The sequence below is a fragment of the Gopherus evgoodei genome, chromosome 2 (assembly GCF_007399415.2).
Source record: "Gopherus evgoodei ecotype Sinaloan lineage chromosome 2, rGopEvg1_v1.p, whole genome shotgun sequence".
Classification (NCBI taxonomy): domain Eukaryota; kingdom Metazoa; phylum Chordata; order Testudines; family Testudinidae; genus Gopherus; species Gopherus evgoodei.
In genome coordinates, this window is record NC_044323.1 from 86,567,316 (window position 1) to 86,580,043 (window position 12,728).

Here is a 12,728-nt window from a genome sequence, read left to right on the forward strand (position 1 = left end):
GGATTTGACAATTGTTATAATTTGATGGTTGTTTGGAGGTCTGTATGAAATGTATTGGTGGCCTCAGCACAGTTTGTAGTAAACCAGTATTCAAGGGTATGGCTACGCAGCAAAGAAAAACTCGCGGCTGTCCTGTGCCAGCCGATTTGGGCTCATGAGACTCAGGCTGTGGGGCTGTTTCATTCCTGTGTAGACTTATGGGCTTGGACTGGACGGAGCCTGGGCTCTGGAATTGTCACACCTCGCAGAAGCCCAGGCTCCAACCCGACCCTGTGAGCCTGAGTCAGCTGGCACAGGCCAGCCATGGGTGCTTTGAAGACATACCTCAATTAACATTCTCAGTTGAGAGGCCAGTAATAAATGAACATAGAAACTGAGGTAACCTCTTACCCAGAGAGGTGATCCTGCCTCTGCCTGCCCATGGCTGGGAGATATTGGTAAGGGAGTGTGGAGAAACTTGATTTGCTACTGCCATTGCAGCATTTGTTTTGTGTGTGGAGAACCAAAGCTTCAAGAACACTAAGATCACTTTTAAAATGTTTTCCAGTCTTTGTATTTGAGGACTTACCTTCAGCCTTTTAAGAATAATTGAACAAATAGTAGCATTCCCTCTGTTTGTTTTTCCATAGTGGGTCTGAGGTTGATTATTTATTATCTGGGATAGATTGATTATTCATATCCTGGTATGTGAAGATCCAGAACTACTTCTTGTCTTTTCTCTCAAGTATATGCATGTGTTTCTGGTGTGCCGGATATAAAGACAGCAGTGAGAAAAAGCAAGAACACAACATTGCCAACCAAAAGGGTTAAAACATTATGAGTTTGGTTAAAAATTGTGTTTTTAAACATAAATAATACATTATTTTTATTTGCCTTCTGGTTTTTGAGTCTTAAAGGGTCATATTTTCAAACTTTTCTTTGCAACCATGAGGGCTAGAAAGACCCTTATTTGTTTTTAAATTAAAGTTGAGATTTTCCCATAATCACTTGACTCCAGGAGCTTGGATTTAAACAAAACACTAAATAATATGGAACTCATGCTTGTTATCACAATAGTTGACAACCCTGAGAGAAATATAGGCAGAGCTGTTTTGTAATACTTTTCCTGTATGCAGTGTTATTATTGCTGTGCTGGTCCCAGGATATTAGAGAGACAAGGTGGGTGAGGTAATATCTTTTATTGGATCAGCTTCTGGTGGTGAGAAAGACAAGCTTTTGAACTTTGCAGAGAGCTCTTCCTCAGTTCTGGGAAATGTGCTCAGAGTGTCTCAGCTAAATACAAGGTGGAACAGATTGTTTAACATAAAATAGTTAACACATATTTCAATGGACCAGTCAAAATGAAGACGACCAATCGGTCATGGGCGGGGGGTACAGGGGAGGAATGAAAGGGGAATAAAATAAATTTCCTATGATTTCCAGGATTCCAAGGAGAGCACTAATTACTGGTGAGGACTGCCTTTTTATTGTTGAATCATGTATATTTGGAATTATGAGTGACATTTCTTTATAGGGAGAGAGAATCCCTGATTGTATGCTCTTATATTTTATGGATCCTCTGAAATACTACATCTGTCAAAATCCCACCCAAAATCTATTGTACGGTCTCATATTTTGTGAGTTTGGATGGATGAGGGACCTGTCCTGTAAAATTAATGTTGTTGAGAAGTGGGAGGGAACCCAATATCCAGCCACAGGCTATGTCATCCCTTTTCCAGTCTGGTTACCCACCCTAGCCCTACAAGCACTTCTTCAGCCTTTTTACTTAGCATATCTGTTTAGAGAATATATTTGTGATTAGGGTCTGATCCTGTCAGGTGCTGAATGTCTCAGATGAACACCCTCAAATCTGTTAGAGAGGGGTCTTCATTGCCTTACAGGTGTGAGGCCTGATCCTTTGACATGTTGATGGACATTCTTAGGAGACATCAGTAGGAGCTGAGGGAACACAGAATCAGGCCCAAGATTTGTTTGCAAGCTTTTAATACACACAATGCCTTTTATATATTGCTAACTTTCTTTTTCAGATTTTGTCAGAGGACTGTTTCTATTTCAACATTCAACATTTCAACTTCTATTTCAACATTATTGTTCAAATGTATTTATTGATACTTGAAAGTTTTCAGTCACCACTTTGTTGTATTATATATATTTTTATCATTTCCTTTTCCAGGCAGTTTTTTTTTTTAAAGCCTTGCACTTAAATTACTCAGGTTCTTTTTTTACAGCTTTTTTTTCTCAGAATCAGTGTGCTATGTGCTGTTTCTGAATAAATTATGGTACATGGTTTAACACTCATGCTATCTCTTTTCCTTTGCATTAAAGTAGCATCCTCACCAATTCACCTGGGTTTAGCACAAACGATGGGTAGGGCAAGTCCCCAGTTACCACAGAATAAATTAACAGATGACAACTGCATTTTCATAGCATACACCCATCATGGGGTTCTTTAAACTGGTGTATTAACCTATTGCATTATTTTTATTTAAGTGGTTCTCTAAAAATGGCATTGTAGGGTGCCTTATCTTCTCTCTCTGACTTTTTTGAGTAGGGGGTCACTGAGCCCAAATTTGAAAACTTGAAAATCCTATCTCCTTATGCTTAACTCCGTCCCACTTGTTCTTAGTTCAGACACACTGATTCCTTTCTCTGACCTGAAGAAGAACTTTTTGTAGTTCAAAAGCATGTACCTTCTACCAACAGAAGTTGGTCCAATAAAATTACCTTATCTGCCTTGTCTCTTGAAAAATCTCAGCAATCCCTATAAAATTTGCTCCCTTGCAAGTTGGAAGATTTTTTTTTCTAAGAGCAAGTTTTGCAACCTCAGCCTAGAGACTGAAAGCAGAACTGCATGTATTCTGCCTCACTCTTCATAGTGAAGGTTTGGCAGTAAGAACATAGCTGACAATTTCGCTGATGTGCAAGGTAGAGAAGAATCCAGCATGCTTTTTCCATAGCTGTATAGAGACACTGCAGGACTAGCAATAGTAAGATATTTGTGTTGATCATTAAATAAATCGATATCTTGAAAATGCACAGGGAGCAGAAATGTATTTGGAGTTAAAAGGTGCCATTTTACAGGTATTTTTCTGACTATTTTCCCTTATTAATATATACCTTAAAGTTTATTATATAACACGGGGAATTTCAAAGGCGCCTAAGGGAGCTCCCATGGAGAGCCAGTTCAGCATGGGTTCCTTTGAAAATCTCAGCCTGAAAGTACATCTCACATATTGTAATATGAATTATAACTATTGTATATAAATTTCCTCCTAAATGAATGGAAATGTGTATTGGAGGAAGGATGAGAAAGCAGAACTGTGGCTGATATCCCACCCAGTTCTTTACTTCAGTTGTTCTCTTGGCTCAGGGAATAATTACAAATGGTTACAAAAATATTTATGCCCATGAAACTGTATGATTGCTTAAATCCCTATGTCCATATGTCTGTATATACCCATTGAAGATTGCTTGATTTCAGCTCACAAAAATCAATTTTTTCCTGGGTTTTCTACAACAAAATGCTGAAATGCACACTGGGAATATAATTTTTTTTATCTTTTTTAAAGATGTTGGCAGGGCAGGTCTGAGAGATGCTGCTCAAACACTGTGTATGCTTCTTTTCCCACTGACTTATGCAATGTTGGTGAAATGCCTGTATCTTTTGTTCAATCTCTAAGATTCAGCAGAGTTCCCAAAGTCTTGGCATTAGATCAAGTTGGCATTATATATCTTAAGCATAACAATGTGTGGGTCTCCGTTTATAAAAATATTCCTTAATGTGTATGATAAGATTTCATTCTGAGATCTGTGGCACAGAACCAGAAATGTTGTTGTCTGCTGGAGACTTGGCAGATTTCTCTAGCTGGTGAATATGAGGAAATCTGCGATGCCTTTTTGTGAATATTTAGCTTATATGTGGCAATGCTGCAAAAAGTGTGTGGAATCCTGAAATTACATGCTAATTTTTGGCGCGGTTTTGTTACAACTACCTCCTATTTCCCTCGTAGCTTTGGAGCTTCTGGACTTCACAGTGCTCTGTCTTTCTTTCCTTTTTTGTCTTTCTTTTTTTTTTTTTTTTTTTTTTTTTTTTTGACCCTTGTATTGAATTGAGATATACTGGATCAGTTTTTTTTATTTTGAGGTGGAGGCAAAAAAGGGTCATGGGAGTAGTGTGCCTTTCTGCCAATCTCATTGGGTCAGTGAGTTAATTTTTTACCTCTGTCGGCTCCATTAGTAGGCTCACTTATATATAATTGCTCTGCTGTATGCTATTAAGATTGTTTTACTGTTCCCCTCACCTTAGTGTTGGACTTCCGAAAAGTACATTTTTCTGAGAGGACAATTAATGATCCTGCAACGAGTAGTTTTATTTCTATATACAGATTATATACTGGTTTAGGGGATGAGAGGATACAATCTTAAAATATATATTTATGTTTACCTCTTGGGAAATATAAAAGGCTGTGTAACTAAATATTCTTTGCCTACACAGCACTGAATTTCTGGAGAGATCAGAATATGATCTTAAAAAATGTTACATTCCAGTTCTGCTTTGTAGTGTTCAGCTAAATTAAATGGGTTGTAAGATACAGTTCGTCATATCATACAGTACAGCAGTTGCAATTGTTTGCAATTTAAAACCATGTACATCAGAATAGAGTTTGATAATATGCCGCTTGTTTTTCTTACCAAGTGTACTTCATTTCTTTTCCTTTGGGTGTGCTTTTGCCTTTCTTCTATCTCCTTCCCCCAAATTACCTTGGCCACTGCACATATGGAAATCTCAACAAGACTCATTGCATCATGACAATTTTTCCACATGACCATAGTTTGTAAATCCCTCTCAAAATGTTCCTTTTCTGTCAAACCTCGTACTCAGCTGGCAGTAACAGTCCTGACGAATGGCGTTTGCATTGTATTTCTGAAGTAATTGATCCCGCAGTCTTGCTCTCTGAGCAATAATATATATAGAGAGAGATCTCAGTATGTTGTTTTTTTACATACTGCCTAAAGGAAAGTTTGCACCGATTTCCATTGTTCAGGGGAATTGGTTTTTCGTGGTCCCTCCCCTGATCATTTCAGCTTTTATTTGACAGATATGCCTCATTAAACCGACATGTAAATGAACTGTACCCTTATCGAGATTACTTTCTAAACGCAGTCATGGAGCCTCTTTAAAATATTGTGTAATTCTTAATTGGGGCTGAAGCTTTGGTTAAAAAGCAGAGAAGGCTTTTTTGCCCATAGATAATATTGATTTCCATTGAAGCAAACAGATTATCTTAATTTTTTTATGTGAAAAGTGCTAGAATTCACTAAAAAAGGTTAAAATTGAAGTGAGTAATCTTCAGTGCATAATGCAATTGATAATTTTAGCTCTTTGCGTAGGAGCTGTTATGACTTGAACAGCCGGCTCTAGCCTTCATTAGAGAAGAAGCAGGCAGTTTTGAGACAGGTGGAGCTGGATCAAGCTGTGAAAGTGATTTGCTTGAAGCTGGTCATTAGTGTTAGAAATCTGGTCCTATTTATTGCATCCTTAACCTTACCATGATTATTACCATGATTATTTACTTTTTGTCTTTTTCCAGGTTGATGATGATCTGTAAAACTGTCTAAAGGAAGAGCATGGAGATTGGCATTCTGAACTGTTAGTGGGGACATGGGACTCATGTTGTCATTGATCATTTGTGTGGATTTAACCGTTGAAGAGCAACAGAAGCGGCTGGAAAGACATAGAGAATTAAAGCTGCTTTGAAGGTACATGATTTGTTTGTTACAGTTGTTAATCTGCATCAAAATTATGTTTGTATTTGTGAATATTTTCTGTGTATAGATACACTATACATACAATGTATACCTAAAGACAGTGCATGTGTGTGTGAGTGAAAATTTCAGTGAATTTGAGTTACACATATAAGTGCACAACAGCCAAAAATTAACCAGCAACATTATGTTTTTACAATAAAAAATTGGGCCCTACTGGCAGCAATACATTTCTTTAAGAAATTTATTGAATTGCTTATGGACTGTACTGTGTGTGGATTGTAAACGTACAGCCCCTGTCCCAGTATTCATAAACACACAGGTATGAAACTCACAGTTCAGAAAATCTAATTCTGCTAAATCTCCATGATCTGTTGCAAATTGAGATGGAACAGTAACATATCTTTATGTAGGAACCTCTTCAACATCGTTTACTTAACATGCCAAAAATAAATAGTAGAATTCTAAATCCAAATGACTGATGTTTTAAAATCTTTTGTATTTCCATTCAAAATAACAGACAGAAAAAAAAGTGCTGAATGTTTATTACAAGCTGTAAAAGAAACGTGGCAAAATATAGTTTTGTCTAATAGCCATTGTTACACTGTTGGGAAAGGGCAAGCTATTGCACTGAAACCTGCTTCTGAAATAACTTCCCTTTTCCACTACAGTTGTTTTTCTTTCAGATACATCTTAAAACAAGAAAAAAAGAAAGGAGTGGGGGGGAGAGAGCTAAATTATTCGACTCATTTGACAATTGATCAGTGGGGGAGGTGCTGGGAGGGTGTTTTGTGGGTAGAAAGAGGAAAAATAATAATAGGCTTTAACTTTGAAAAGCGTTTTAAAGCTTCTGTACAACAGTTCATTGTGAGCTGAGAGTAATGCAGTGCAGTTAAGATATCTTCATTAGAGCTACCTGCCAAGGGCTTCCAGTAGGATTTCCATAGTGCTGGAGCGTGACATGGGGTTTGGGAAGAAGCTTTTGATTTTAATAATGGAGCTGTCAGTTTGATGTCTGGAGATGTTGATCCTGAGAGCTTTATTGCCAAATATAGATTTCATATTTATATTGAATTATTACCTCTTCAACTGAATTTAATTTTTTGTGTGCCTGTAATGAATGTATTGGCTCTCTCTCTATACACCAGGCAATAGCCGAGTGATAGAAATCTGCAGTAGTCCTCCTCTTGACAGTGCTTTATTTGTGTGTGTGTGTGTGTATGTATTTATTATGAGAGAGAGGCTAGAGGAGGGGAGCACTGACATGCCTATGACCCGGAAGTGTAAATGGGACATCTATTTGACCAATCTGACTTATTTTGAAAAAAAAAAATTCCTTTCCATCCCGGTCTTCACCTCTGCAGCAGCTCCTTGGCTGTGGCAGGAGAGCAAGGGGTGAGGGCTTACCGTACCTTAACTGTGGTTTACATTCTCTACCACTAAGTGTGTTTGAAACCAAATTGTTTTATTTATCATATCTCACCTCCACTCTTTCCCAGTGTCAATTCAATATATTTGTTTTTCTGCTGGAGTGTATTGCCCTGCACGCCTGACTTTGTTATTGTGGTTTGTTTATCAAAGGAAATGATAAATATCTGTTCTCAAATGAGTGAAAATTTCACCTCCCTACCCCATTTTTTTTTGATGTCTTGACCATCCAGATCACCAAATCTTGTTTCAATTTGTGTCTGGGAGAATGTCTGAGCAAGCTAAATTGAACCAGGAGACAGTGGAGGAAACTGCCAAAGAGCAGGAGTCTGCCATCTCTGATGCTACCCCAGAGAACTGCATCATTAATAAAACGGAAAGCTTGGAAGCAGAGGAAAAGGAGGAGAAGCTGAGTGATGCCAAGACGGACCTCCAGGTAAGGAGAAGAAGGACCTTGGATGGCCATGTCACTGTGTTATTATTACATTGCCATTTCCACTGTCTTTTGTTTGGCTAGATTTTTTCTATTCTGCTCTCCTCATGCTTTTTCTTTCTTTCTTTCTTTCTTTCTTTCTTTCTTTCTTTCTTTCTTTCTTTCTTTCTTTCTTTCTTATTGTTGTTATATTATTGGTAGTATTTTTTATTGCTAAGGAGCCCGTTGCTGGGTACCCATTATAAAATACAGTAAAATATTTGTCTGACAGTTTTCCCTCTTGGGATATTTCGGACATTATCTTAATCTGATGGACTCACAGAATTCATAGAGACTGATGTATTTTTTAGTTTTACAGTGAGTTTCATTTTAAAAAGAACAATTATTACCAACAAAAAGCGGTAAAACTCTTGTTATGCAAAACTAAAGAAAGATCATTAAACACTTGAGTCTTTATCAGATTAATATTTTTTTTTACTCAAAAGGATATTAAAAGAAAGAGGGACTGCAATTTATGGGACTACTGACCAGCTCAAAAGGGGAAGGAGTTTAGAGAGGGAGAGAAGCTTACTTCAGTATTGTCTTTTTATTGTGTGTTTTGTTTGAGCATAACATTGCAAAGCATCAGGTTTGCATCTTGTTTATACCGATCAGATTAATGCATGCAGCAGAGGGAATTCTTGGCTCCCTACTCTTTTGCAAAGTAACAACATCCTAATGCAACTCCAGTCAGCAAATGATAAAGGGTTGCTTTGAGAAGGATTTAATGAAGTATGTTGATATTCTTATTGTGTGCATTTTCCACTAAAGTGGCAATTTGTTACACACAGAAACGAGGTGTAAACCAGAACCAGCAGAAAAAGAGATCCAAGGTAAGGTTTCACATTGCATGCTGAGCTGATAAGGTGATAAAAAGTTCCATTCAGGTGGCTGTTTTCATATACAACAATGAGCTTTTATTTTCAGTTTTTCTTCATAATCGTGTGGCATAAAAGCAGAGGAGTTTCACAAGATATTAAGTGTCAATCTCCCCTTTATTTAGCAATCATATATTGGTTATTGGGCTTGCCATGTACTTGTATGTGTGATCCGAGTATGTGTTTGTGTGTGCAACAGAGGAAGAAAAATCTCGGGTCATTTTTCTTTTGTAATTAATGTTTTATTTGAATTTTATTTAAGTGGAGTAATCAAGTTTCCAAAGCTTTAGGGATTAAAAAGATTGAATAGGAGGAAGGCAGCTAGTTAGTGTGAAATCTGCTAGATTACTTGCTGTTCTTTTTTTTTTTTTAATAATGTTTTCCAAGGGTAGGTCAATGCAACGTTTAAAATTTGTCACTGTTCAGCTCTGTTGCTGTTGGTTACAGGAAATAGAGTTTTGCTTTGACTAGGTTACCAGATTTTTTTTTGTTTTTTGCTTTTATGATTTTCAGTTGAAGTGAAGTGTAGCAAAAGCGTTACAAAGCCAAACCCATGTGTCAAATGACTTGCTGGACAGAATCTGCTGTAGTTTTGCTGGACAAGTACCTGACTATTTGAAATTCATTGGGATGATTGGCACATTTGCAGATTTGGGGTCAGCAGTAGTTTCCTTTGTTTTGTTTTCTTTCTATCTTATTCAGTCAGGAGCTAAAGGGAAATTGGTCCGGAGTCTTGCTGTGTGCGAAGAATCATCCCCTCGACTGGGAGCAGAAGGTCTTCATGATAATCAGGTACATCTGAAATCATGGCCGTTAGCTGCATGGTTGACTTCCACTTTCACTTGCATGATCATGTTACTTAATTGGGCTTTTAACAATATTTTTGGGGAAAGCAAAAAAAAAAATTTACATCGGACAATGCACACGATTTTATGAAGTTATCTGGCTTAGCATATACTTTGTTTTGAAATATTGAAGTAGTCTTACAGTATGTCACAGGGTGTTATTTGCTTTTTTTTCCAGACCCCCTGAAAATTTCAACAAATGGAAAAGAATTCAAAAGAATTCAGATTAAAATTAAAAATAAATAAAAGATAGAATTGTTCTTTTCTCTAAGGCTATCTCTTTTGAGGCTACACCAGATACAGTTCTAAATACATTCTGGTTTCTAGTTCAGCTGAGATCCATTATGTATCAGTCCCCCAGTATGCACTTCATAATACTACACAGATATTTGACTCTATAAATACATTGGCAGAGAAGAGAGGGTGCATTATACTGAGTAGGATTCCATTTTGTATTCCATTTATTCCAAAGAAACACCTTTTGGACCAAAACATCTTGGCAATTCGATCCAGCAGATTCAGATTCTGGAAAACAGTTCTAGGCTCGCTTGCAAAAAAACAAACAAAAAAAACCCCAAAACCAAAACCACCAAAAACTGTCGTCGTCATTTTCACTTGACAGGCAAACAAGATTTTTTTTAAATAATAATAAAAAAAACCCTGAAAAGCTGCCAGCATTGCTACTTGAAGATTCAGTTGTTTTATTGGCAAATGAGATTAGCCATAGAGAGAAAGAGATTGAGAAAATGACTTTTGTGAGCTCAGAACAAAACAAACAATCACTTTTAAGTGTACTTTCTTTGACTTTCCTCTATTGACTTGAAATGAAACAAATTGAACTCTCCCCTTATGCTCATAAGTTTGGAGAGGATTTTTATTTATTTATTCATTCATTTATTCATTTATATTTATTTTTTGAAAGACCAAAAACCAGATCTTGTTTAGCAGCTAAACTTCTCCAAGTGTTCACTGCTTTACAATGATGATTATGCAGTAGGGAAATTGACAGGTTATTTTAAAGTTGTAGGTATATATTTAAAAAACCCTATGCTTTTAGCTTAACTTGCATTATTCAAAAATGTGTGGCTTTTGTTCTGCATTTTATTTGTGTTTTCTATTGTTTAATGGAGAATGAAAAGGAGAATAATATAAATATAAGAGATTGTATTAAACATCGCATGGTAGTTGATAATGTACTGCAGAGGACATGTGTTTAACTCCATAGAGGCAGGCAGGTTTTGGGATAAAATACTTCTCCCAGACCGCACCCTGATGCCAGACAGAGGAGGGGTCACTTGCACACATCCTCTGGTCCTACCCCGGTCTGACCAGTTACTGGGAAGAATTCTTTGATTACACTGAAAAGATCACAGGAGTTAAAGTACCCCTGGACTCCCAACATCTGTCTCGTGTGAAGACATTTGGTTTTGAATTCTCGAGTAGATAGAAACTATGCTTTGCTCTTATATTGGCCTTTTGCTTACTAATGCAGATTAGCTTCGCAATAGAAAGCTAGACCTGCACTCTCCTCCTTGGACTGGCTGAAGGATACTGGAAATGTTGTACCATTTGAAATGGTTTACTTTTACTTTAAAGGAGAAAGAAGCATATTTTGAGTTTATTTTGAATTACATTTTTATTAGTTTATCTTCGCGGTTTACAAAGCACAGGGTTTTGATTACCAGAGAATGTACGGTACATTGCCAGAACTACAGAGTATGGATTGTACTGCAACCCTGATGTTTGTATTGATATTTGAAAATTTGCCTTCATTTTCCTGTGTAGGAAAAATCTTGTTACCTGTATTACTTGATCTTGAACGCTTACCTGATGATTCACTATGTCCTTACTTAAAAGGAATGTTGCCTCTAATGTTATACTATTGACTTATCAGTGTATTATTGCAACTTGAACACTTCTTTTGTTATTCACTATACTTACCTTGTATCAATGTACTTATAAACGTTGTATTTTACTATTGAGAAAAATCAATAAAAATAAATATAACAAAAAAAAATAATAGATTGCTTTCACGACTCTGCAGCCCTTTTGTGTGTTTCTTCATGAGCAACCAAATATTATACGCAGAATCGTATATGTGTAACACAAAGTAGATTCTATATGTTTACATGTGTGTTGATGCTACATGTAAAGTCTGTCATTTTTTCTTCTCGTCAAAATAGGTGCATCTTAATAGCCATTTTAATAGTTCAGGATTAAAGTGTGGAGGATGCCAGTTCCATACTTTTCCTCTGTTTTGAAGAACTAATGACAGAATCACCCAGCATTCAATAGCCCAGGGGATCTGAAGTTGTTCTGAAAGATCTTGTGGCACTGATTCATACAAAATCCTGTCATCAGAACAAAACATTTACCTGCAGTTTTTCCTCAGCAAGTGAAAGGAGAACATACTTTAGTCAATTTAGTGCAACTTAGCAGTTAGCGGATATTCTCCTGCATATCCTTATTTCATATGATTGAGATTTCCCATTCTCTTTCTATGTTCAGTGCAGCATTCTCCTAACATTTCTGCCTTATGGTAACAAAAATAGAGATTGAGAAAATAAACCCCAGTTAATTTTTTTTTGCACAGGGTTTTGCTTTCATTTTTACAGCGCTTTGCATCTCAAGTCTTCTGTACCACATTTCAGCTTCATGAAAAGAATAAGACACAGATTCAGCAGAGGCAATTTTGACTTTATATCTTACTGTGACACCAGTAGCTAGTTTTGTTAGGACTTTTGTCTTTTGTTTTGGTGTCTGATTTTTAGTGGTTCTTTTTAATAACTAAGATTTGTAATAGTTATTGCAGGCATCGTTTGAGTTACTAATGTTCTGCTTCTGAAAAATACCCTTTAGGTTAAAATATTGTAATGAGATTTGTTTTTCTGTACATCAGCAATCTATGAAAATTGATGATAGAAGGGAATTTGCTAGAGATCAGGCTATTTTTAAATAATTGTTAATTTGGATGTCGTCAATGATGCCGTAGCTTACCAATTATATAGGCCCCCAGTGTGTTAAAGGCACTTTTAATACTGCTGATTTTGCCACAGTTTGATGCAAGCATGTATTTTTACAAAACTTAAATATTTGATTTTGTTCATTCATTTTTCTTCAAAACAGTGTGAATACTTAGCCATACTTTCTTTTCCTTCTTGGAGTCAGATTCCATTCTGTTTATGTATTTCATCAAATAGCAACTCATTTTTTACTGTTGTCTAAAAAATCCAATATAAGTGGAGAATAATGATTTCTCAAAAGCAAAACAAAAAAGGCCAAACACCATGAATTCCCAGTTTTCAAACAAGTGCAGTTTCAAAGGAATTCACAATCTTT

General features: G+C 36.5%; 1 protein-coding gene across 12 annotated transcripts in view; it reads left to right on the forward strand.

Annotated features, from left to right (window-relative positions):
* The window catches only part of ARPP21 (cAMP regulated phosphoprotein 21), a 260,922-nt gene that overhangs the window by 112,822 nt on the left and 135,372 nt on the right, over positions 1-12,728 (forward strand). For 7 of the 12 annotated variants that reach the window (XR_003998880.1, XM_030551266.1, XM_030551263.1 and 4 more), the window contains exons 2-5: positions 5,592-5,760; positions 7,428-7,630; positions 8,458-8,499; positions 9,247-9,336. Coding sequence is in view for 11 of the 12 variants with exons in the window: in XM_030551266.1 (XP_030407126.1) it covers positions 7,463-7,630; positions 8,458-8,499; positions 9,247-9,336 (300 nt within the window). In the remaining variant the exon portion in view is untranslated. The other 5 variants (XM_030551269.1, XM_030551268.1, XM_030551267.1 and 2 more) reach the window with 5 other exon arrangements.